The 26,735-nt window shown below is 41.7% G+C and overlaps 1 protein-coding gene across 26 annotated transcripts in view; it reads right to left on the reverse strand.

The window, feature by feature from the left end:
• Positions 1-898: 898 nt before the first annotated feature.
• Positions 899-26,735, reverse strand: part of LOC137168294 (calcium/calmodulin-dependent protein kinase type II subunit beta-like) — an 81,262-nt gene continuing 55,425 nt past the window's right edge. For 3 of the 26 annotated variants that reach the window (XM_067571008.1, XM_067570824.1, XM_067570897.1), the window contains 11 exons: positions 24,490-24,522; positions 20,394-20,462; positions 15,104-15,148; positions 12,624-12,672; positions 8,563-8,652; positions 7,762-7,896; positions 6,515-6,685; positions 5,689-5,764; positions 5,495-5,589; positions 4,994-5,227; positions 899-3,869 (listed from right to left, as the gene is read on the reverse strand). In XM_067571008.1, coding sequence (XP_067427109.1) covers positions 4,995-5,227; positions 5,495-5,589; positions 5,689-5,764; positions 6,515-6,685; positions 7,762-7,896; positions 8,563-8,652; positions 12,624-12,672; positions 15,104-15,148; positions 20,394-20,462; positions 24,490-24,522 — 996 coding nt within the window. In that variant the 3' untranslated portion in view covers positions 899-3,869; position 4,994. The remainder of the gene's footprint in view (positions 3,870-4,993; positions 5,228-5,494; positions 5,590-5,688; positions 5,765-6,514; positions 6,686-7,761; positions 7,897-8,562; positions 8,653-12,623; positions 12,673-15,103; positions 15,149-20,393; positions 20,463-24,489; positions 24,523-26,735) is intronic. The other 23 variants (XM_067570865.1, XM_067570863.1, XM_067570917.1 and 20 more) reach the window with 17 other exon arrangements.

Raw genomic sequence — 26,735 nt, forward strand, 5'->3', positions numbered from 1 at the left:
CAACGACAGACAGTACTTGCACAAGTGCATGAGCTGTACAATAGGAGAACAAAAACAGAAAGAAAAGAAAGAAAAAAAAAGCACAATAAAAATATTCACTAAAATAAATAAATAAATAATCAAAATAAATAGAAACCTGAGGACTATTCACCACACTGACTGCCTGGTCTCTTAATATCTTGGTCTGACCAATAGGGGCGAGACGAAAAGCGAAGGCAGCCAATGGTGGACGAGCAAAGTACAGAGGAGCTGACCCCCCCCCCCCCCCCACAAAATCAGTTTTCAGTGCTGCAAAGTCCATCCACTCAATCCTGCTTCCCCTGGCACAAGCACTTCATATCACAAAAAAAAAGCTGATAACACTTGACTGTAACACAAATCAAAGAGCATTAGAATAAAAATGTGAAAAACATGATACATGAAAAAAAAAATTGGATTAAATCATAAGAAAGGGCTGAAGGCAGGGGACTGATATTTCCTCTGAAAAAAAAAGCCTTCTGCACACACCTCACACACTCAGGCCAACATATGTATTGTACATGCTTGCAGACACACACACACAAGCACACACAAGCACACTAATATTACACCCTGTGGCAAAAGGCCGCCCTGAAATGAGGAACCAAAACCACAGAACAGAGGTGCCCTACGCAAACCCTGCGGATATTTATGAACTCATGGTACAGCGGAAAAATCCTCCCACTCATAGAAGCTTCAAGCACACACACCTTTTATTCTCCATCACCGACGTGGGTGTTAAGTGTTAGTTATCTGTATGTATCTTCGTATAGACAAACGGGCAGTAGCACCAGCTTTCTGCGCTATGGCTTTGGAAGTTAGAAAGGTCAAGCATCCACAGGGATCCTTTCTTAACAGACTTCTTTTTTTTTTGTGAGAATAGGACCTGCTGTTGTGTTCCAGACACCACCGAGCGAGATTTTAGAGAGTTTTAAAAATGTCTCAATTTTTAGGAAAAAAACGGCACTGAGCTTCAAGCGGATACTCAGCTGTCGCCTAGCAACAGCAGGAGCCACCAACAGTGCCCCCCCGAATACCTTTTTAGCACCGCTAGCCCAATACACAGGCTCCCAGTGGAAACAGGGGCCAAAGCTGAACTACTGCTCACTAAGGTTTACAAGCTCCAAGTCTTGGTGTTAGCTTAAATTCAGATCTAACAAGGTGATGAAAACTTCATTTTTCCACCTTAGAAACATAATAGCTAAAGTACAACCATTTATATGTCAAAAAGATGCTGAAAAACTGATTCATGCCTTCATTTCAAACCGACTTGATTACTGTAATGCACTTTTTTACTGGCCTCCTGAAAAAAAAAAGGCCACTGAGAGACTTCAGCTCATTCAAAACTCTACAGCTCAGCTATTAACCAGAACCAAGAGGAGAGAGCACATCAGTCCAGTTTTGCTAACTACCTTGTAAACTATTTGCCCTCAAGAACACTGTGATCATCTGCTGCTGGAGGTTATCGGACGTTTCCAGCAACAGCCGAAAGAAAATCAGGGATGGAGCCTTTGTCAAAAACACCCCAAAACCATGGAACACATTACCAATAGATATCAGGGAAGCCGGCTCGCTAAGCGTTTTTAAAAGAAAGCTAAAAAACTTATCTCTTCACTTTAGCCTTTAACTAGCTACGACTTTCCTGATGTAGGCGTGATTCACACTTATGCTTTGCACTTATGCACTGCTGTGCTTCTTGTTATGCATCCATCTTATGTTATGCATTTTATGTATTCTATTTTTACTTAATTTTATCTTATTTTTATTATTATTATTATTAAGTGGGTTTTACTTTCCATCTTATGTTACGTTAATGTTTTTTTTTTAGCATGTTTTCATGTTCATTTTATGTCTTTTTTCATGTGATGCACTTGGAGCGTGTAATTTCTTTATTGTAAAGAACTTTGTGCTGTATTTCTTATATGAAAGGTGCTATACAAATAAAGTTTATTATTATTATTATTATTAGATTTCTGAGAAATCTTTACTGAAGGTAAAAGTGTGGTGTCAAAGGAAAGTGAGGGCTGCTACTAAAAAGCTGAGCTCAGTTTCGTTATAAAAATCTGTAACGAGATACTTTGATGTTACAGTATGACTTACTTCACTTGTTATTATGACATACCTAATAATTTAATCATAGCAAGAATTTACAGTAAAACAATATTTTGATCTTTCATTTTTCAGTGCCCAGTTAAACCTGTTGAGGTTTCTTTGGTTTAACATCAGACCAGGACTTCAAATAACCCTTAATATACTTAAATCCAGGACTGGGATTTGTATCCATGCAGGCCTTTCATGCTCCTCCACCTCATTTAAGAGGTGTTTAAAAATTGTTCTCAGTGTATACTTTTATGTACAATAGTGTGAGCTTAAAAATGTATTAACTCCTTAAAACGTATTACTGTCAGTTTCTCCAGTATCGGCTACTCTCTACTCCTCTTTAGGCTTTGACTGGAACTTTTTCTTGTTATGTCACATATGTTACACAGAACATATGAATAATTCTTTACAACATACCAACTTATTTTGTCAAAATGGGATAAGGGGATATAATAGGAAGTTTCTAGTTAAAAATATAAGTCAGTATATGTTGTATTAACAGAAAAAAGTTACTCCAACATTAAGTATTCTGTTATAATAAGCCAACACTAAGAAGCGATATGTTTTTCTTCTTCATATGTGCGATGCTGCTGTGTTTTTTTTGACCTCACCGTTCAGGGTGCTGGAGTGCAGGGGAAATACGTGAAGATGGGCAAAAATAAATTCGTGATAAAACTCCTATTGCATGTTGTTTGTTTTGTTGTACGTTTAAAATGTTGACGCAGGAGGACACAGGGCTTAGCTGACTCCTTCTCCGGCTGTTCATGTTGCAACAAGGGAAAAACAACAGAGCCATTGTGTTTGGACTAGCGCACACTATTCACACACCCCTTCAAAAAAAAAAAAAAAAAAAGACAGACAAAAGGGGGAGAAAAAAAAAAAAATCCCAAAACAAACAAACAAACAAACAAAAACATGTTGACCATGAGTTTAGGCGCAGTATTATAGCTAACATACAGTGAAGCAAATTACAAAAACTGCCAATATCATTTTCCACTTAATAGCCACAATAAAAAACAGCCACTGTAAATATGGGGGAAAAAAAACATGCTTCCTTAAAAAGATAGAGAAAAACTAACAAACAAACAAACAAACAAAAAAAAAGATTTCCTTCAACTCTGGAAACCACTGGCATCAAGAATTTAGAATTATACAAATTACATATACAATTGAAAATGTGTAATAATAATAATAATAATAATATTAATATAGTAATGATAATAGATTTTACTTAAAACTTTACATACTGTATTTCCAGTGCAGTGTTTATGTCACACAAGTGTGGATTCACAGGAGGACAAGAGGGTTGGCGTCACAAAAAATTGTGGGGATGGGGAAGAGACCACAGGAAGAAGGAATCACACCGAGTGCTGAAAACAACCCCCCCGCCCCCCCCCACACTCCTGCCAATCACCCAGTGTGCCAAAGGGAAGAAGAGGAAGTCGGGGGCGGAGGGGGTGGGGTGGGGTAGGGGTGAAGGAGCCGTTGGATGTGCGGTTGTTGCTGTTGTTTGACGGTTGTCGGTAGGTGTTGTAGGGCAGGTGACAGACAGAGGGGGGCAGTAGTAGTAGTAAAAGAAGCGATGCATGCTGGGGGTTGAGGCCGGGTGCCCAGTGAGGGAGGGTTTGTTGTTGAAGTGTCCCCCAAACTGACACTGGATTTGTTCTTTCATCCCTTCCTCCTCCTCCTCCTCTTCTTCCTCTCTCTCTCCAGCAGAGCACTCCTGACAGACAAAGCTATGGCATTCAACCCTGAGAGGGAAAACAAACAAACAAACAAACAAAAAAAGTCAAATTAATTAAATGTATGACGATGAAATTGTGAGATCAGTGCTGCACACTCTTTAAATTTAACATCACAAAGTGCGCTTCAAATGATACGCGATGCAAAGCAAAAAAAAGCTTAAAAAGTAGCAGTATGTTCCAAAGCTTTGACACAATGGTGTCATGGCGACACATGGAAGTATTTTGTCATATTTTGGTGAAACACTGAGTGTTTGAAAAATACTGAGCCTACAAATAGACAGAGGAGACAGAGATTACGCTGCAACGGTGGTTTGAGGATAGCATATTTTTCCTACAGCTCTTTGAAGAGGAGGAAACTTCAACATTTTCTCAGCAACTTTTCAAGTTTTTGATACTCAAAAAGACACATTTTCAAATATTGAAGTTGAGCCCACCTGTTTTGATGACCGTATTAAATTTAAACAAGCAACGACGAGAATGCCACATTTGGAAATACAAGACAGTGAAGCTCCAGAATCAGCTTATTGCTGCCTTCTACTGTTTTTTACATGCCTCCTCCACCAAAAAGCCAAAAAATACAAATGCAGTTGACAAAACCACCACAGTAAGTGTTTTTAACTAAAAGCAGAAATAAATTCATGTAACTTGAATGATTTATTGGTTGGGACTACCTCAGCTTCAAGCCGAGTTGCTGCACCTTCTTCATACTATTAGCATAACAGAGGTGGAAGGAAAGACACATTTTATTTTTGCTTTCTCTCAGTGCATCTAAAGTCTGCTCAGCATTTGAATAAACACATACCTTAAGATGGTGTGAGCAGCCAAAAGAACCAATCACAGTACTGCCAATGTGCTCAATACTAAATTTATGATGAAAGTGACATTTACAACCAACTTTTCTAGCTGTTTTTTCAGTCACTTAAATCCTTCGTCTTCTTTTTTGTATTAATTTGGTCACAGAAAGTAATTTTCTGCCTACAAATATACACGTCAAGCTCAAGTAAAACAGCAGCAGATACTCCCCAAAGTTACAATTTAAAAAAAAAAAAGCAAAATAGTATGAACTCTGAAAGGAACACTGCTCTTCTTCTGTAAGTGTCTCCCAGTTGTCCCAGCGCTGTTGTCCGTACCTCACTGGAGTGGCGCAGCTGGTGCGCCTGAGCAGTGGAAGTGGATGTTCTGCCACTTGGTGTCTCTGCGATGCCAGACGCGAGTTTCCTCTGACTGGCTGGACCGCGGCCGACCCTGGCCGTCAACATACTGAGTCAGGCGGATGTAAGCGATGCAGGCTGCGTCCTCGCCGATCAGGTGGACGTGTGGGTTCAGGATGGTGGTGTGGATGGGCTTGCTGTTCTTGGCCAAAACTGAAAAGACGGCAGAGGCAATGATAGGAGAAGTTCAGCTTTCTTGGGATGGAGCTTTAGTTTCCTTGTGATCTATTTTATTTGTACAGCAGCTAAATGAGCCGCACTTTGTGATTTTGACTAACCAGATGTGTATATTTACACTACAACTAAAGATAAACAAGATAAAACTAAAAGAAACATGATCAGGAAATTAAAAAAAGTAGTATGACCTGAGGAGTGAATTTTAAAAATGAAAGCAAATAGCATCAAATCTATCAATCTTACGGTTCTCAAAGTAGAATCTGTGGAAATCCATTCCCTCCACCAGGTTGCCGAGCGCCTCCGGCTCAAAGGAGGTCAATCCAGGATCGCAGATCTTACTGAGGAGGAAAGAGAGGGTGACGTTAATGAAGCCAAACGTTAAGATTTTAACTATGCATCGGAACACAAACCACGCACGAAATAACGCAATGACTCACGCGTATGCCTCAAAGTCTCCGTTGTTGATTGCTTCTATCAGCTGCTCAGTGATCTTGATAATTTCTTGTTTGCGTGCTGCGGAGGACAGAAGGAACAGAGTTCATCAAAGGTAATCCCGAGAGCTGGAACGATCATTTTAATGCATTAACACAACACAGATGCTCAGGCAAAGGCAATTAGGACCCCGACATACATACATGTTTCCAGTTCTCTTGTCGTTTATATAATGAGCTTGAAAAATAAGCTTAATCATGAAATTACTCTAATTGTGCCAAGCATGAAACAAAATTCTGAAAAAATGGATTCTGTGTAAAGACATCTGTGAAACCGGAAAGGCAAAGTATTTTACTTTAGTTTCGGTGGGAATACATTTCAATCGTCTCCACACATACACAATAGAGACCTCGCTCGTCATGTGATCTTGATCAACAACTGTCAGGCACACTGTAACATGAGCACACACACGGCAATCTCTGTCTATCACTGCAAGCAATGTCACATCCGTATTTAAAGACATCACAACTAGCAACCAAACGATGCATAAATCTCTGTGCAGTCAGCGGTGCTTCTCTGCGGCAGAGCACAGAGGAGGTTAATAAGGCTCAGAAACAAAAAGCACACACATCCAGATAGTTCACCTTCCAACTCAGCGGTCAAAAGAGCAGTTTAAACACAATGTACTTTACTCTACGTACCCCTGTTTACCTGAAGTAGAGGTTAAAAGTGTTAAACGACTATGCTCACGCACACAGGCCTGCACTGACATCCTGAAATGTCTCCTCGATTGGCTACCATGCGTAGGGTCGGGTAATGCTCGGTACTCACTCTGGGAAGAAGACAGGGAAAGGCTGGAGGAGGGGTGAGGGGGAGGTGGGGAGGTGGTGTGTGCAGGCTGAGGCGCGGGCCTGGCGCTAGGTACCGGTGCAGCGTCGGCCTCGGGCGCAGCGGCCGCCGACACCCTGCGAACGCTGCTTACCAGGTCTGTGAGCCGAGACACTGAGCGCCGACCGAGCGGGATGGATGAGTGGATGGGTGGGAGGGTGATGGTGATGGTGATGGTGATGGAGGTGGAATGCAGAAGAGCAGATTAGAAACAGTGAAGAGTTGGAAACAAAGAAAGACTAAAGCTATGAGGAAATCCCTCCAGCGATTTTGCATTTTAGTGGTCGTGATATCTGCAAATACAGCGTCTGCGGTATTGCCGTTTATCACACTTTTTCCACAAAAGATGGTTTCATCTGCTGTACATCAATAAGTGCAATTAAGCTGCCTTTGTATTACACATGGCACAATAAAGCTAAAGGAAACTGAGAAAGATTCAGAGGTCAAAGAGTTTTAGTTCTGTCTGAGGGTTTTGGAGGAAATTGAGTAAAACTTATTTAACTTGAACTATCATTAATAAAGATTCAGGCATTTCCTAAATCAGCTGGGCACTGTTGTTGTTAACAAACATTACTTAAAGAGCAGTAAAAAGTTAATTAGTCGGGGACTCTTTTCAGCATTAATACACATTTACAGCAACAGGCAGGTGTATGTGGGACTGACGCGATGGCACAGAGGAATAATCATCATCGGGCTTTGGCTACACAGACGATTCTAACTAATAGCATCAATTCATTGTTGGTTTTGCTCTTTCATTGAATTTTTTGTCATAACATTAACATTGGCAGCCTCGTCCTTTAATAGAACAACATATTTTGATTCTGTAGCTAGAGGTTGTTTAACACATTTTCATATCTCTTTAGTGCCATTCCTCCCTGACTTAAGAAGATTCAGTTAACCTTTAAGCATAAAAACTTGAAGGGATTTCTAAATATGTAGAAACACATGTACAATCCAGAAACCTTTCACTATTTAAAATAAGAGTGACAGAGCTAAGAACTAAAATGTTTTTCTCCTTTTCCTTCCTTTCCTAAAATGACAGAATCAGTCCATCTTTTCATGCATCATCTCGCTGCATGGACAGAACAAGGGGAGATGTTTTTTTTTTCTCTCTCTCTCTCTCTCTCTCTCTCGGGGACACTTTATTCTCTTCTACTTTACGCTGCCTGTCCTTGCTCGTCTCTACTTACTCTGCATGGGGGTGTGTGGAGGGGAGGGGGCGGAGAGGGCTGCTGGAGGTGGAGTGCCGGATCTCCCTTCCCCGTCAGGTGTGGGCACTGAGGCCCTACGCACTGAGCCCAGCAGGTCAGCGAACTTTGCGGCAGCTGAGTTCAGGAGGGAGGGAGGGAACAATGGGAGACAATGCACTTGCATGAAAGGTTGACCACACTAGTGTGGCCATTTGGATGAACAAAAATTGTCTTGGAGAGCGCTAAGACAAGCAGGCCAGTAATGAAATCACACTTTGGGATTAGACGTATCATTAGAGCTCTCCAAGACAATGTCAGACTCAGAAAAGGACAGTGACAGGAACATCAAAGGCACAAATTATGCTCAGAAATGTCAGATAATGTTGAGACAGTTTGTTATGGTGAAAAACTGTGTTGCTACTTCCGTTTATGCCCAAGAGAGGGAGACAGCGAGTTGTTCAAAAATGCATGTGGCGTGGGTGGAACAAGGGGGAGGATGGGATAGTAGATGAGTAGAAATACTACAAAGCATCTCAGTGCTTTTCATTATGGCATATGTAATGTTATTAGATTATTTAATAAAATGTAGACTGACTAAGAAGACTCCACTGGAGAAATGATGGACAATACAAATCTGGGCACATTCAGGATTTTTTGTGGTGCTAAATGGCAGCAGATATGTGCTTTTAAACCATGCAGGGACTATAAATGTAAAACACACAAGGGAGGATTTAGTAAAGGTAAATCACTAGTGGAGTGTGTGTGTGTGTGTGTGTGTATTGGAGGGCCATGCTGACTTACAGTGCACGGCAGCTGCGGAGCCCTGAGAGCTATCAGGCTGGGAGCTCGTACTGGACTGGGCCTTAAACGAGCTGTTGTCTAAGCTCTTCCCTGATAACGTGCACACACACAAACACAGAATGAGACCAAACATACTGTAACATATATATATGCAGAGATAACAGCCAGCCGTACAATCTGATCACAAAAAGACATCAGAAACGTCACAGTGAAGAATGAATGAAGGGCAAAGTGAGCGTGAGGCGACGGGGCGGGGGCAAATAAATACGAGATGATGAACCCGGTCAACCTTTTCCCGCTCGGAGAAATTACAGCTACTTTTCACTGACAGTCCTCTGTCACCAGATCTCATTGAAAAAGAAACATTTTCCTCGTTATCCAAGTTAATTACTCCATTCCGGCAGGATTTAGTACCGTGGTTGCTGCTGCATGTGAGGTTTTTTATTGAGACTTTAATTGAAGTCTTGGCAGTGAGCAGAGGATGGATGATGACAATGGTGATGGTCATGATAATGGGAGAGAGAGTTGGATGCTACTCATTACTACTTGTCTGTTTTAACCGGCACAGAAGGAAACGCGACACATGAACGCTCATTGACAGATAGAGGGAAAGGAAACGTCTCTGCAGGAAAAAAAAAAACCAGATGGCTTAAAGGAGTTTTCTGCCACATAACGAGATGTACGACTGCACCCTCTCTAACGTAATTAAATACAATTCACAGACCGACACTTTAAACAATACTTCACATTTTCATCGACAAATGTCTATTTTCCTTCAAAGCAGAGCGGTAAACTACAGAAAACACATGATCAACAGGAAATCCACAGAAAAAACAGACATCACAGTACGGCCTGCGGAGTTTGATTGACAGGCACTGTCTCGGAAGTGCAGCGAAAAAACATCCCAGTAATTAGTGCTCAATTCAAACACAAGTCACAAAACACAACTTCAGGATTAGCAGTTTAACAGCAAGTACTCCTTTAAATTGTAAGTGCTGTAAAAAAAAGTGATCACCTACACGACAAAACTGAAGATTAATGACTGACGACAAGCAGCTCTCTGAAACTTGTAACATATTATCTACTATAAAAGTATTGAGAGTAATAGAACAGATATGTGTTCAGATGTTACAAAAGCCAGCGCAGGCATTGGGTTACAAACCAGCTGTCGAGCACTCACTGACCTGACAAGATCCTACGAAAGGCCAACATGAAACACACTATTCCAACCAACGGGAGTCCCCTTCCTCCCGCACTCACCTGGCTCTTGTAGTTTCTCTGTGGTGCTGACGGTGCTTATCTGTCGGTTCGTATCTTAGGAGCCTTAAAAAGTGCTGCACGAGACTAACGCTATCCTAGGGTGGCGCTAGTAGAGCGGTGTGCTTTTAACTTCTCTCTGGGAACTCCGTCTCCGTTTCCTGCCACCGGGGCTAAATTTACACCTCCCCCTTTAGCCCCCCGACCTCCCCTCCCAAGGTGCCCTTGCCCTCTCCACTCCTGCCAGTGGGGTGGGGTGGTGGGGGGACTCCAATTTGGGATGTTGGAAGGGAGGGAAATGGGGGGGAGAAGAGGAGAGGAAGGGTAGGGGGAGGATACCTTTCACTGGGTATACGGGGAAAGTACAGTACAGTACAGTAGATCCTGGGGGATAAAGGTCTTTCAGGTGATGTAAGGCTCCTTTGCACTGCACTACTTCCATCAAAGGGAATTTTAATAATTGATTTGAAATGAGGGATTGGATGACAATTTATGAGTCAAGGCACCGTATTAATATACAAATAGACATTAGTTGCACCAAGTCCTTGTTACTCTAATGAATGACTTCAGGATGGTGTTGCAGTAATGTCAATGACAAGGCTCCATATCCCTTGAAAAAGTGAAAAAATGTAGATTTGAACTTGAGGTTGAAAAAAAGCATCCAACCATTATATAAGTAATAAAAAGTCGACTGCCACTTGTGGATGCAAATGTCAGGGGGTGACATGACAACATCTCCTTTGCATTACGTGTTGAATGAGCCGTTGGAAGTGTTACTTTGCTTTATTTGCTTGCTGCCAAGTTATTTAGGACCAAAGGCCAAACTGCTTCTTTAGTGCTTTCGAATAAAGGCTAGGGCCCAAGAGACTGGTGCTAAAGATACGTCTAAACAAACATAGCTCATCATGCTGTACACTTTTCCCTGCTACATTTAATTTAATGTCTGATACTAACACCATTTTTTTCCCCCCAGGTATCTCTTTTTCTTGCCTTTTCATTATGTTTTGTGTCTCGCCACTACAGGAGCACACTGAAGGGAATTAAATACATTCATCCCTGATACTGTAATCGAGTAGATTTGACTTTTGTACTTGACTTTTTCTAAAGATTTTTAATTTGTCACATTTTTACTGAAATAGTCCACCTTTTTTAGTTTTTCCTCACGTAAAAAAGCATATTTTCACACAATAAGCATGATACCAGTAAAGTAAGAGTACTTCTACCTGAATATTGTAATACTCTTTCCACCACTGGTAATTTCCTTACAGACCTACATGATGGCATTAGCCATGGTTGCTAAGGAATTTGTGACATAGCTGCAAAGCCTCCATAAGAAAGAGGAGGAGATGCAAGTGCACATTCTGTTCTGTACGCTTGGCACCGAAATGATACGTTCATGACCCGATTTAGACGCATTGTGCTCAGCTCGGATGTGGAGAACAGGGGTGTGTGCGCATGTTGGCATAGATACGCAGAGGAGGAACCCATGCATGCACAAACACACATCACACAAATATAAATTCATTCACACGATATGTGTGATATGTACCACAAAGACAGTTATTTCACAATTCTTACCGCAAGCAACAAATACACACACACACACACACACACACACACACAGACACACACAGACAACACAAGCTGCAAGCTGACACCCCACACAGGCGTGTTGGTATTTTGGAGGTGTGTATTTCTCAGCATTAAGATTTCAACTAAATGCCAACACTGTTAAGAATGTCAAACCACAACAGCATTACATGGCCTCTTTCATTTCACAGCATCCCCACAAATCACCCCCAGACACACACACACACACACACACACACACACACACACACACACACACACACACACACACACACACAACATTTCTTTACTCTTTCTGAGAAAACAGCTGAAGGAAGCAATACAGCAAAGCTCCATGAGGGGTCAGTAAGAGGTCAGCTACCAGCCGGGTGACTGCCAAGTGACTAAATTAGAGTCACATTTACACCATCCATACCACATATAACACATGCGTTTCTCTTATTTTTCAAAATAACGTTCCCCATTCACTTAACATTTTAAGAATCACAATGACACAAATGCCTACTCTATGAGGACAAAACTAGTAGCACAAGAAAGGTTTTCAACATGTGGCATCAAAATGCATTCCCACCCTGACGCTTGTGATAATAAACAAGAAGCTCATGCAAAGCAGAGCGCCAGTTATCGGAGCTTTAAGCACTCTAATAGGACTTTTCATAGGCTATCTGGACTGTCATAACATTACTTACGTTAGAAACTGTAATTGCTGAGCGTTCAAATGAAAAAGCAAAAGGTTTCCAATTTCATAAAGACAAACTCATTTGTGTAAAATAATTCTGTCAGTAACAGACAATGAACAGCTTTCATTGCAAGGAGGATTTCAGAATCCATTTCCCAGTGTGTAACTGAGGGGTGATAGCAGAGCTTGTCACAACCCACCAAACTTAACAAGCCCAAGTGGAAAGCAAACAGCCAAAACTCCTCTGCCTACTGGTTGAGCGCTATCTGCCAGTTGTCATGCACTCATTCTTTTGTTTCTTTGCCTCATGTAACATCTATATTAATCAAAGGCACCCAATGGTGGAGTTTCTGCTGTTCCACAGGTTGTTCACTTGGAAAAAAAACAGTTACATCAATACAGTAGAAATGTCAAGTGATGATTCAAAATCGGTCAAGATCCCAGAAGTATTCTGGCCTGTCGTTTGCCGCAAACAGTTCAGAACTTGACTTTTTTTGAGCCTCTGAATTTATTATGAATTATATTTTGTACTTACCTTTCACGTCCTCATCCTCCACGGTGGTGTTGCTGCTGTCCGATGATTCCTGGAGATCAGAGAACGACAGTCAGTCCGGTTTTGAGTATAACAGCGCACGTATTTGCGATGAAGACACGTGATCACACGCACATCACACGAGGGGTAAAGGGGCTTGTTTTACACGGTCAGAACACGGGCCAGCAGGGAGTATATTGCTATGTTACCATGTCACATCTTCACAAAACCAGATATGATTAGAAAAAACACCAAATACATCAGTTTATGTGGATTCAATTCAAAACCAGATGGCAAACAGGACCAAAATCAGAACTCTATAGTGATGTTAAACTGTTAGTCACAACCATCAAACCATGCCACCCAATCAATCAGCCTACAAAGCCCAATAAGTCACCTTGTCAACAGTCATTTGACTTTTTTACCCTTGGCCTAAAAAACTCTTCTCTCTTTTCGTACTCCAGGCAAAGCTGCTTCATCCTCAGCGCGTACGTGTGTATGCATCACACCATGTGGACGAGTGACGTCTTTCCTCCACAGGCTGCTCTTGTGTCTCGCTGAAACTGACATAAACCCAATGGGATGTGCCCCATCCATCTATTTCAGCTATGGAAGCAGGCAGAATGGATTCTCATAGGGCAATTATTGTCATCCTGAGCTGGGCCTCAGATCGCGCAATCTATCCATCTACCTGTCTGTCTGCCTGGCTCGGGCTGCTTTTCTCTTTACAGGCTTTCGCCAGAGGAGGAGTTAGCTTCTGATTTCCAATTAGTAGATTAAATGGGTCTAAATTCCCCCTGCATGTTGAGGAGAGTTGAGAGACTCTGTGACCTCATTAGAAGTACACGCGTGCACGAGCGGCATCGCAAGCACTAAATTGTGTTTCATTGCCTTCTAAAGAGCAGCTGGTGACCTGAGGAGAGAGTGTGTGTATGTGAGAGTTTTGGCCTCAAATAAAAGAAATATCATTATTAAGTGTGATGACACCTACAGTTTGTTTTCTTTGGTTTGAATCATAGTTTTGTTTCATCTTGCCACATCGCAGGTGAACTAGAGCTTGTAAGACATTACCTATATAAATATGACACACTTGTTTGTGCACTTTTGTATAATTAATCCTCTCTGGTGTTTATGCTAAATTCATTTTTCAGTCCATATATTGAGGCATTTCACTGCAATCTCGACTCTAGGAAGCAGAACATCTATGCATGACAGACATATGTTGACATTTGTTTCCTTATACCCATAAAATGCCACATTTTGGTTCATTTCTTGTTCAAAGTTGACATTACAAGCTCACAGTGCTCACAACATTCATCGCTCTCACCTGTCCAGATGGACTGAACTAAGTGAAAGTGCTCTAAAGTAAGTCTGGTGTGAAAATAAAAACCGTAGCAGTATTCTTCCCGGACACTTTAAGCGGCTTCCTGTGTGGCCTTTCTCTGGATTATTCGACGCCATGAACTTCACTCTGAGGACCGACCCCAAAATCAAACGCAAAGGTCATTCTGTCGTGATGCAAATCCTGGATGTTGCTTTAGAACAAATTTATGTTACTGTTCACCTTTAGCTTTATGCGTCACCGCTCAGCAGAAACAGCTTGTGCAAACATAGTGAGACACACACACACACACACACATGCATAATAAATGTTTGGTCCTGCAAAAATCATGCAGGTTCATGCACAACTCAACCCAAACACACACACACTAGTTGAACCATCAAAACTACATTTATGAGGCATTGAGACAGGTGTTGAAATATATGACTGAAAATTTATATGACATTAATTATACAACAAAATGTTAAAAATGTAATCCTTTAACTACACCAGGGCTTCTTGTCATTAGAATCTAAATTCCATGATCTGATAAAATATCAAAGACAACAACGAAGATGCAGGACGTGTTGTAATAGTTTTAGCATATAGCTCTCTAAAGTACATAAAGAAGCTTTTACTGAACACGGACACAAGCAAAATGTCTCTTGTCGTGTGTATTGGTAATTTTTGTTAATGTGCTGGGCTGTAAAATGAGATCAAAGCCCTTGAGTCTTGGTTCAGTAGATTATTTTGTGTTGATTTATCATTCTGGTGATATTACCACTGGTCATTCTTTAATAGAAATAAACACACACAGTTTTAGTTGCTTTAATTCCCTCATTGTATACAGCTGTTCATTTATAATCGAGTGGACTGTGTGTGTGTCGGGGGTCCCCGAGGTGGCATAATGAGTTCATTGCTCGATGGGGCGCAGGATAACAATGTAAGAATCCTTCCCCTGCTTCCTTCATCATGTTAAGACATTTATTTGAGGGGTTTAATCTCTAGAAACACACAGACACACATTAGTGAACCGACGTCATGGCGTGCTCACACAAATGCATGATGAAAAGAAGGATCAAACAGCAGGAGAAGATGAGGAAGAGGAGGAGAATGACAAAGAAGGATAAAGAGCAGGTCAGGACTGGGGAATAATGTATACCTTAGTCCTGTCCACCGGATTATGGATGACGGTTGTCTGAGGTTCCTGGAAGAGGAGGAGGAGGAGGAGGTGGAGGGCAGAGAAGAACATGGAATACATGAGAGAAAAGAGAGAAAGGGGAGAGAGGAAGGGGAGTCGGGGGGGATAAAGAGAAAAGACTGTGACATAAGGGTAGATAGAGATGGATGAAGTGTAAAAACGTTGGACAAAGAGGAACAAAGAGCGTTATGAATGTTGGATGAAGAGAAAATGCTTGTTAAGGTTGGTAGAGGAGAGAGGGAAGAATCCTCCAAAGCGATAGAGTGGGTGGATGAGCTGAAAACTGTAATTTGGGAGTCAGTTATGTTCTCTGCACGTGTACAGAGCAGCAGATACACACACACAAAACAAGAACAAAGACAGTACTGAAACTCAGGATGAAGTGCCACGAGCACATCAGCATTTACATTAACACACATGTCGATACAGTACAGGGCCTAAAAGTTGTGACATATTTAACCTGAACCTATCCGGGGCTTTGCTGAGCATGAGTATTCTTTATTTCTGCACTGCCCTGCTGTGCATACATAATTCTAAATCGCTGTACATGCCCTACATGTTGCGAATATGTGCAGAGTCAAGAGAATTGTAAAAGGAAAGAGACAAACAAATGAAGAGAAAATCAGCCCACTCATACAATATGAATGAAATGTGCTCTGACATAGCTAAACACTAGTATCAACATCTTCCGAGGCACTGGCACACCCAGCAAAAAGACTACGATGCCTCACAAAATGAAAAAACAGGTCATTTCAGTCCCCTTCACACCCGTCTCAACAGAAAAGGCGAGCACTAACGGGCAGATACTGGCATCGTTACAGGATCCCTTCCTTAAAGAAATTCAATGCTGTTTTTTTTTATCAGGGTTATGTGCAAGGAATTGTCTCATAAGATTAGCCATATAACTTTTCTCCTTGTTACTTTTTTCTGTTACCGACCTCCTCTAAACCTTCTGGCTGCTAAAACTATCACTTCCACATGGAGCACAGTAGGTTACAGAAAAGAGTTGTTTCTCTTCTTTGCATCTTATATTACTGAAAAGGCAGGCATCTTTTTTTTTCTTACAGTATATATGTATATATGTGTTCCTGCTGTTTTCTCATCATTGTCCTGTATAGTTTTTAACACTATGTGGTGAAGACAGTTTTCCACAACATGGACATTTAAGTTCCTAACAAACAATCAATTGACTATGGTACATTTTTAGCACCATTAGTGGCTTACAAACCCCACCGTGTTGACTCCTTGCTACCCTGCATAGCTGGCACACATATATTGATGATTCAGAGACAGATATCGTCTCCATGGTCTGCTGGAAACTGTCACTTGATGTACAGTAGATCGGAAACACCCCGTTTTCTTTGCAGCTCTCCTCTCCCCCCCCCCAGGAAGTGACACCTCTGTGATGACCAATCATCGGCTGTCTCCCCGGTGATGATGGTGGCGTTGTCATGCCAACCGTCGCCCGGGGCAACAGCAACTTGGGAGATGATGATGGTGATGAGTGAGAACAAAGTACCTGGGGTTTGCAGATTAGGGGGAGGGGGGCGAGTGCTGATGGCGTCACATCATCAGATGGGGAAGGGTTTGACCGTTACGCATCACCACTGACCTTTTACACTGCTTTATCTTTCAGGAATGTTCCAGTGGTGCACCTAAGTTAATGATTCAATTTAGATTATCCTTCGTGTGACGTGAATAGAGACAAGCCACAATTCATCCTCAGACATCTGAGAACATGTGCACATTTACCAAACTGCCTTCAGTTCAGAAAATTAAGGTCATGTACTGCAAGTGAAGGCGGTCTGTCACTCCATGGCCTGGCAGCTCTGTAATGAAGGAGTTAATGTACCAAATGGCTAAACAGCAACTAGCCCAAGTCCCTAGCAACAGCATGGAGATCACAGCCGCCCTCCCACTCTCTATTCCCTTCAAGGATCAGAAAAAAAAGCCTCCTCTGATCCACGGTTGTGCCCACACTCTATGCACAACTGTGAGCACATAAACTGCTTCCGATAGCATTGTCTGCACATGTGCAGAGTTGACCTTTGCTCATGCTAACATCACATGCATGCACACACCACACAAAAAAGGATGTCTATCATGCAGCGATACTCATTTGGCTGTGCGAGTTGCTTCATGGGTGTGACTAGCAGAGCGCTTGTCATTTTATTTCCTCTCTTGCTTCCAGTCCTTTCATCGAAGGACTGGTCACTGTGTCAAGCCAAGGCAAGGCTACTACTTCTAATACACACCATCAACCAGGTAATACCCATTACACTGTACCCAGTTTGTGACTCACTGACCAGCGGCCTAGAATCTGTAATATACTATCATAACATGCTTAGATGGAGCTCTGTATAGCTGGTGAGATAAAGCTATATTAAGTGTGCAGAAGTGTCAAGAAGCGAACCCAAACTTGCTCAGCTGTGTTACACGTCTAAGTTGGAGAGCTCATTAGTGTGGCATCTAAGACTTTGGGTGTCAGTGATTTATGACTGAGCGTGGCTACTGGCCTGGGTATATAAATGGAATGACATAATGCAGCTATTCTGGCTAAATAATGTGCAGCAGAAAATAGTGTCAGATGTGCAAATGTAACTCACTGCTAGAATACAACTACAAAGATTTCATCTTGACATTTGCTTATCAGCTTCTAGTAGTAAAACATATATGAAGCTGAATATGAGCATAGTCATTCTTCTACTAGTTTGTTTTATTTTTTAAGGAACCCTGATGGTATCAGACCTAAAAGGAAACTAAAAACATTACAAATGTTCATCTGAATTAATACTGAAATGACAGAAGGCAGTCTGGAGTAGATGTGAAAGGCAGTTTGGCACAAAGAAAAGAGCACATGCTATGAAACTGTCACTTCCTGTGGTGCTTCACCCTGAATGATGAGCGGAGCATTCACAGATAGACAGATAGCTTCAGTCATGAAAAGCAAAGTGAGGATGCAACGTTGAAGATAATCTGAACTGTCTCGACTTTTTCATGATAACTGCAATCAGGGTGCGGTTTGCTGGGGTGCGAGGAGGGGGGGGGTCCCTTCCTCTGCTGAGTTATTTTTATCCCCGGTGGAGACAAAAATTTATCCCCCTCATAGTGATTTATGCTGCTTCACCCATAGACTGTATAACATATCTAAAATAAAAATAGGCTATTTACGTGATGATGCTGTAAATGAACCAGGGGTTGCCTCCTTCCCTGCTCAGTGATTTGCAGAGATGTGGGTAAAAGGAAAGCATAAAAAGAAGACATTAGTCTACCATCAAAGACTTCTTAGTCTGACAAGTAGGTATCTACTGTATCTACTGTAGCCTATTTATTTTTATGATGTTGTGATTAGTTTATATTCAATATTGAAGTTTGCTGTGCGCTGTGCATAGAGCTGAATTCAACAGTGGCAAGAATGACATTAAGTGTACTGGCACGTCTGGCCGAGTGGTGCTCTCCCTAGTACTGAAAGTAGTGTTGGGGGATTTAATTCTGGCATGTTAAATTACATTTAACCTTTTGTTTTGTTGTATATGATCACGTCACCTATGTGTCTGGATGAGGAGTTTTTATCATACTTAGTCTTTAGTACAGACTTGACCTGAATGGACATGAAGAGAGGACAAGGTGTGAACTTGACACCACATCACTGAGTGAAAATGTTGCACTACTGATGAATTACATTTTTTAAAAAATGGATTAAAATATTCCTGCAAATGCAATGGTCAAGTTCAAGTTCATAATTATTTTATAATTGTTACTGTAACAGCTGCAAAGAATAGTCTATATAGGTCCAATGTGGTTCTGATTTATTTTCATGAATAAAAACATTTCAGAAACATCTCAGCCTCTGATTTTTTCACAAATTGCACCTTGGCTACACGACTACATGGAGGGGATTTCACCAGCGATGTTTTTGCAAAAAATGATGATGAAGTTCTTTTCTGATGCCTGAGTGGAAACTGGGTCATTACAATAACACAGTGTCACGTGATTGCCAAAGTAGTAAAGACTATATGTATGATGTAGACAAAATGTCATAGATGACTAACAGCTCCGGTTATCCTCAGTATCTATTGACTAATGTGAATACTTTAGTCTGATGTTTATAGTTTAAACGTATAGTATGTCCTGACTTTGAGCACCATGTAAGTGCGTTTACATGTTCACGCTATATCTGCAGTATCCTCGTATGGTAATGTAGCTGCAGGCAGTGATTGTTTTGATTTTTACACTGTCATGAACTGAAACCAATGGCTGCGATATGCTTTGTTAAATAGTCTGCATTTACATTAAACCTACACATTAGTTCATACAAGATATACATAAGATATACAGTACTTAAGTGGCCTTAAGTACTGTATATCCAAACCTCCAGTATGATTGTTTAATAAATGTGTATTGCGTGATCTTATTTTAACAGATTCACTACTGCTAGTGGCTGCTAATGATTGAAAATGACAGGAAATGGAATTTCCTGTGCCCTTTTCTACAACTCAACCACATATAAATATAAATGGCATGTTATACACCCTATCCACACAGATCAAAAACAGATATAAGAGAGAGAACCTAAGAAAATAACTTGGAAATCTCCCCTGGATCCCTGATGCTAGGTAAAACTCCAGCTCAGGATTCTAGACTATCTTCTTAGATATAAATGTGTACAGATTCTCTACATAACAGTGGTTTGTGGCCAAGTGCCAGAAGCCCCACAGACAATTTAACTGATATTCACACCTACAACAGAAGAGGAAGAAATACTCTCTGAAATCAGCTGGTATGCTATTTGGCTGGAAGGACAAGCTGCAGACCTTTGGACCTTGATGCCCACACAGTGAGGAAGTGCTTCTCTGCAGAGGCATGAATAGCAGAGAGGGGGTAAATTGCACTGACAGTCCCGGCAGGCATTGGCTGTCTGTTCCTCTTTGGTATTGCACTGACACAAGGATATGACACGGCAACACAATATCAACCAGAGAGCAAGTCACATAGCATCCCCACCTGCCATGGGGAAATGTTTCCTGACACAACCTGCTGGTTTACGACCTTACCGACTGCTGTTGCCATCTCAGCGGCTGAGCAAAGATCAACCACAACCAACAAGACAGACAAGAGAGGAAAAACAGACATAAGTGAGGGAGTAGGGGATTGGGGTGTAGGGTTGAGGTAGTGGTCTTGAAGGAAAAGACAGGAGGTGGAACAGACAGACACATACACACAGGTGAAGGGGTGGTTAGGAGGTAAATACCAGAGCAGGTGAAGGGATGTTTCCTTTGGGGCTGGTGACTATGCTGTTTTTGGTGCTGTTTGTCTGGGGCTGTGCAGGAAAGGAGAGGAAAGGGAGGAAACACAAGAGTGTTAACAACAGCAAGATGTGGGTTTGTGAGTGTGTGTCCATGCATGTGTATGTGAGTGCATGTGTGTGTGCGTGCTACATTTGTGTTTAACCACGTGTCCTTCCACTTCTTTCCCTTTGAGAACTAATTCTGAGCTTTTCACCTTGGTGTTTGTGAAGTGACGAGGGCGCTATAGTTATCTTGTTACGTATATTTCGTTCTTATATACTATACTCATATATACTTAACATCATTACTTTTTTTTCTTTCTTCAATGCAGCCTAAATCTTATTCATGTCTCCACCCAGTTACCGCAGTTACAGTACAATCAAGTGCATCCTGGTATTAGTTCAGTTATAAAATCCAAGCGCACCACAGAGCGTCTCTCCTGCCGGCTGCTGACAGCGCTGTCAGCCGAAGAGAATCACACTGGATGGTAGAGGAGGAGACGGTGGAGACGCTGGTATGCATCTGTTTAAAACGGGAGTTTAGCCGACTTCACCGCGTTTGACACCAGAGCTGAGAACTCGGAGCGGGAAAAATAGTCTCTCTGTGTCGCGTTGTCCTCCACTTCCATCACCCCTCTGTTTCCATAGTAGTTATGTATTTAGGTCATTTAGAGACAAGAATCTGTTTACATCCTGTCATGCTGTCACCCTGCGTTACTCTGTGTATAATGACATGACAAAAAAAAATAGAAAAATCCAAACAAACAAAAAAAAAAGGGCAGTGATTCGACTGACAAAATGCAGATTTACTCGGGGGCTTATCAACCATGCATGCATCAACTCAGTGACTTTTACGGGGGCAGCCCTAGAAGTGACATCCTTTTGGTTGGTTGCCAAGTACTAAATGGGCTGAGAATTAGAGAGAGAATTTGAGATGAGGGTTCGTTTATGTTTACGATGCCGAGATTTACACCTGTCATCTGTTTCTGAATTTCTGCTGCCAAACCAACACAAAGGAGACTAAAGGAGTTTTGTTTGTGCTGCTCAAAGCCTTTAAAAACATAGGCGTACTATATGTCTGAGTCTGGAGTCAGTAGATGGCAGGCAGCCGCAGTGACGAAGCAGTCACCTAAATCATTCATTCACAACACTGATCTGTAGTTCTGAGAGGAGACATGAGGAGGCGGTGACACCGCGTGATATCATGATGTTGTCACCGGTGGCTGCTTAGGATTCCACATCGAAACGATTCAACTGTGCCATTTGGCCCTAATGAATCACCTTTTAAGCCTCGATCAAATGCTCCTTTGAAGGCCACACATCAAAGTGCGGCCCCGTCCTTTATAGCTCGATTCCATTATAATGATATTTGCATTGAATCTAGATTACATTAATAATCTTGTTTTGGAAAAATATAAACTCGCTAAACGGGGATGAGCCCTGGGTGTTGACGTGAATCACCGAACTGACTCACTCTGAGAAGTCAGCCACCATTACATAAATCTTAATCATGTAACACTCTTACATGCAAGCAATTTCTACCAGTTCATTGATGGAGGTGAAGAGAAGTCACAGATTATTTAACGCCCCATTAAATCTTCATATGGTGTTGAACATTATAAAGAACGGAAAATAAATCTGCCATAGAGGTAAGACCGTTCCACCTAGCTCCAATGCTAAATCTAGCAGTCGAATCATCTGAGGCGACACTGTCTTGATGCTGGTTGACTGATCGAGACAGTGTAGCAATCCATCTATATAACATATGTAAGGAATTATCTTGTTTTCAGGAAATTTCTTACATTTACATTTGTAGTTTCAACCTGATTTAGAGAAAAATTAAGATTGTACAACGGAGCATAAGATTAAATAAATAATGTTTGATTACTGACTTTGAAAAAAATCCAGTGGTGTTGGTGTTATGCACTGAAGCTGAATAACTGATAACCATTTGCCACAGGAAGAGAAGGAAGTCAAGTTGGGTGTATGCACATGTATGTGTGTATGTGTTAACCAGAATATGAATTTTGTAAGCCACTGGGCTTACTCGAGAGATAAGAGGAGAGGAGAGGAAAGGAGAGGAGAGGAGAGGAGAGGAGAGGAGAGGAGAGGAGAGGAGGAGAAAAGCCTTTACATCAGCACACACAAGTGCAAAGAAACATTACAATACATACACATGCAAGACAGCCATGAAAATAAAAGCTGGTTTAAGCTGACAATAAGTGAACATACACATACAGTACAGTTATACACACCCGTCCTCAAACACCTGCATTCACGCACACACGCTAAACCAACCACAGCCCTCGTCAGCCAACATAAGAAAAGTATTCTTCATCAAATTAGAGGGGTGAGCTGTCTTAGTCAAGGCTCGTTTGCGATGTCAACTCTTAGCATTTGTGTCGTGTGTCTGTGGTGAGGAAAAATCCTTACATTCCTAGATGGCATTCAAAGAAGAAGTGACATGATGACAGCAGCCCTGACCAAACGTTCTCCAGCGTGGAGATAACTGTTGAATGTCCAAAGCCAAACATCTAATCCATTAAGACATAGTGAAAGCAGGTACATGTTGATATATAACTCAGCTCACACAAGAAAGGTCATACATACAGGAGATCACATATCATCACAAAATGTTTTATCCCTCAGGTGCACAAGGGGAAGGAGTGAAGAGGGAGAACAACAAAGGAGGAGGTACAGGAGGGATACAGTTGTGTAGAAAGAAGGAACATGCCAGGCGAGGTGGAAAAGAAGGTGCGTCAGTGCAAAACAGAGGGAAACAAGTTGGGGTCAAATTCCCTTCCAACTTAGCTGAATTTAAACAAATCGATTGTTATTGAGTTCATTTATTTCACATTTTGAATAAAGTTCAAGTTTAGCGGTTATTTACAGCATTTACATTTAAAGGGATTTACAGTCCAAGCATTTGTATTAATAATCAAAGCATCACTATACCTGGACATCCATGAAAAACAGAAGTCACCAGTGTGTTGTTGGATACCTAAGAATCAATTTACTTAGTAACAACAACACTGTATTTCTGCAATTTACTTAGCAATGAAAGATAAAATAATTGCTGCCGTAATAACTTGCCAGATTGGAGTTAAATTATTATATTATAAACCCCTATGCAGTGTTTTGGTGTCTGATAAGCTTACAAACACATGGGTCTACACTCAAACTGGACTTACTGGATAGTATTTCATGTCTCACCGGTACAGCTCCTTGCATTGTTTTAAGCTGTTCTCGGTCTGAACGCCCACTAACTCTGAAGGGCACAGGAAATTCCAAACTATGAAAAAATAAGGGAAAGCAAATATGATTCGAACAGCACAGTCTTTTGGCACTTCTAGTGGAGGTTTTAAACCATTCAATAGTGCATGCTGCAAGGTGACCCCAGTAGCGAGTGCGCTCCCACCTACCCATCATTTATTTCTCCTATTTTTTTGTTTGCAGCATGTGCATTGTCTTGCGTGACTGAGGAGTTCTGTATCCAAACTACAAGCACTACATGCTGCCTCTATTCTAAAAACTGTGCCCATGACAGATCTGGAGCAGCATCCCTGGAGTAACTCTGATGGAACTATAACATCTTGCCTCCATTACATTATCAGACAAATGTCAGGGTTAGTCTTGTTGCGGGGCACTTTGAGAGGATCACCCATCAGTCAAACAGCATGACCGATACTGTGAATTCTTCCTGGGATTTTCTGTCGATGCAGTTTGACTTTATAAATATTATGTCACTTTTTTGGCAGTTTCCGCGGCTCATTTTAACTACTCAGGTCCTTCTCAGTTTCTGTAATTCCTAACAAGCTGCTGCTTCTGTTTCCAACATGTAAAACGTATCATTTCTTGCCTACATGACACCTGACTGATGTTTGAATTAAAAAAAATGCTTCATGAATTGGGCACCACTTTGTCTCAGATTAATACTAAAGTGAAGTGAAACTGATTTAATACAGGGGAAAAGGTGGATAAAGCAAGTAGAGGGGTTGATAAATGGAGAGAGGAAGCAAAAGAAAGAGGGACTGGGCAAATGCATAAATAGCATGCTCACCATGTACTGGACAGTAGAGCTGGACTTGCGTTTCTGTCCTCAGGCGATTGATGGATGGATGGATTTATTGACGAATGGACGGATGGATGGATGGTGGTAGTAGTAGAAGGGGGGGAGAAAGATAAAGTAACCAATGACAAGTGAATGTACTGGTACAAAGAACAAGAGAGAAGCTGTCAGTCTAAACAAATCTTGTACACTTTGATGGAACGCAGGTTTCAATCCTTAATGAGCACAGGATCAGACTTTTCTAGGCAGCTGAGACAGAGCAGAAGATGGACAAGTGTTTCCTCTCGTAGAAACAAGATTCTGAAGTGTTACTACGAAAGTCGGGAGGTGCAAGTAGATAGTTTAAGTGGAAGTCATCAGGAAGCAGAGATAACAGTGGTACGCAGATTATGGAAGAGCTGTGCACGCGACAAAAATGTGACCCGCTGTTCTTCTGTCAACAAATTAAGAGCATTTGCGAAAGGAAGAAGCAAGATGGAGGCATAATAGGCCTGCAAGACAAAAAAAAGAAGCAAAATTTATTCTGTCAGAATACAAAAGCATTCTCCCAGAACTTAATTAAGATCAGAACTAAATTTAAGATCATGACTGGCTTGTAAAGTTGTTACATGTAGCATTTGCATATCAATGAATTATCAGTACATTGACTTGGTGACATAAGTGTCATTACTTCAAATGAGTGAGACCAAAAAACATTGGAAACCTCACCTGGCCTCCACACTGTATCTTTACATTCTTGTGAGATCAGGCTAAATCTGTAATATTGTTTTGTAGCATTTTATCAGTTTACCTCACATCATATACTGTATTGATGTATAAGGATGCTACACGTAATAACTTCTAAAAATAACAAGAGACTGTGTGTGTTACCAATTTAACAACACTGCATGAAATGCTGTAGGGAATGGCGTTATTGGCAGGTAGCTGGCAGCAAGGGAAATGACGATGGCGTGTAACTAGTGCCTGCTCGCAAAGAGCAGGTGCCACAGCTGAAAAACGTCAGGTGCCATTACGCATTTATAAACCAGCGGGGGAAAAAAGAAGTAGGCGAGGTCAAGGAGAGGAGGTCAGAGTTGCCAAGAGAACAAGGGGAAAGAATGTGGAGGGAAGAAAAAGAGGAGAAACAAGAGAAGCAGGAAAGTAGGGACGGCAAGCGAATGAAGAAGATGCCTTCAGAAATGGTTTGGGGCGAGTGTGTGGGGAGCCTGTTGCTAGGCGATGAGTGCGCCGCAGTGGAAGTAAGCGTCTATTTCTGTCGTCTGAGTTTCCAGGGTCCAGACTGGCAGCTATTCCTGGAACCGGAGTCACATTCCCTGCTGAACCGACTAAGCAGGGAGAAAGGGGAGGGGGGGCATGTGCACACACACACGCACACACGCACTGCTGCACATGCACATAAACGAACCACACATGCGTACACCCACGCTTACGCACACTTGATGTACAAGCATGCTCACACCCCCATCAGCGCTTTCGTTCTTTTTAAACTGACAAACACAGACACGTATACAAACAGACACACACACACGTATGTCCATGTGCATGTGCGCAAAGCTCAACCTAACATAATATACACTGCTGAGCAGCAAACACATTCGTTTGCATGTATGAAATGTTCCAAGCTTTGTCGCACACACTGCACACACATTAATGGAAGCTGCGTGTGGGATGTGTTACTGCAGTGTGTGTGTATGTGCGAGCGTGGGATGGTAAGAGATCTTCATTAAAGGATGAACAGGAATGTGGGGTTAAAGACCAGATGGGGTGAGCAGGAAAAAGAATCACTGAAAGAGGAGGAAGAGACAGAAAAGGAGGGATGAGAAGGAGAGGAAGTGATAAAAAAAAAAAAAGGAATGGGGAGGGCTGACAGATGGTTACATTTAATAATGGAGATGGAGAGGTGGCGATGAGCTGAATAATGCCAAATCAAAATAAAGGGTGCTTTCGGAAGGATGTGCTACTTGAAGCTTGTGCATTGGCTGGAAACACGCAGGCTGATACATGCACGTACACACAAAAGCACAAGAGCACACGCATGTATAGTATACGCACGTGTCCACAGATATGTACCCACAGTAGGGCTGTGGCTTTTTTCAAAAATTCTCTGAATATTTTTACTTTTCACACATAAAATGGTGAGTCAGTAGAGGCTCAGCAGAAAAAAACAAAACAATAAATAACACAGCCTCATGGAATAGAGGAAACAACACACCCGATAAGATTATGCAACACACACA

The sequence above is a fragment of the Thunnus thynnus genome, chromosome 2 (genome assembly GCF_963924715.1).
Source record: "Thunnus thynnus chromosome 2, fThuThy2.1, whole genome shotgun sequence".
Lineage (NCBI taxonomy): Eukaryota > Metazoa > Chordata > Actinopteri > Scombriformes > Scombridae > Thunnus > Thunnus thynnus.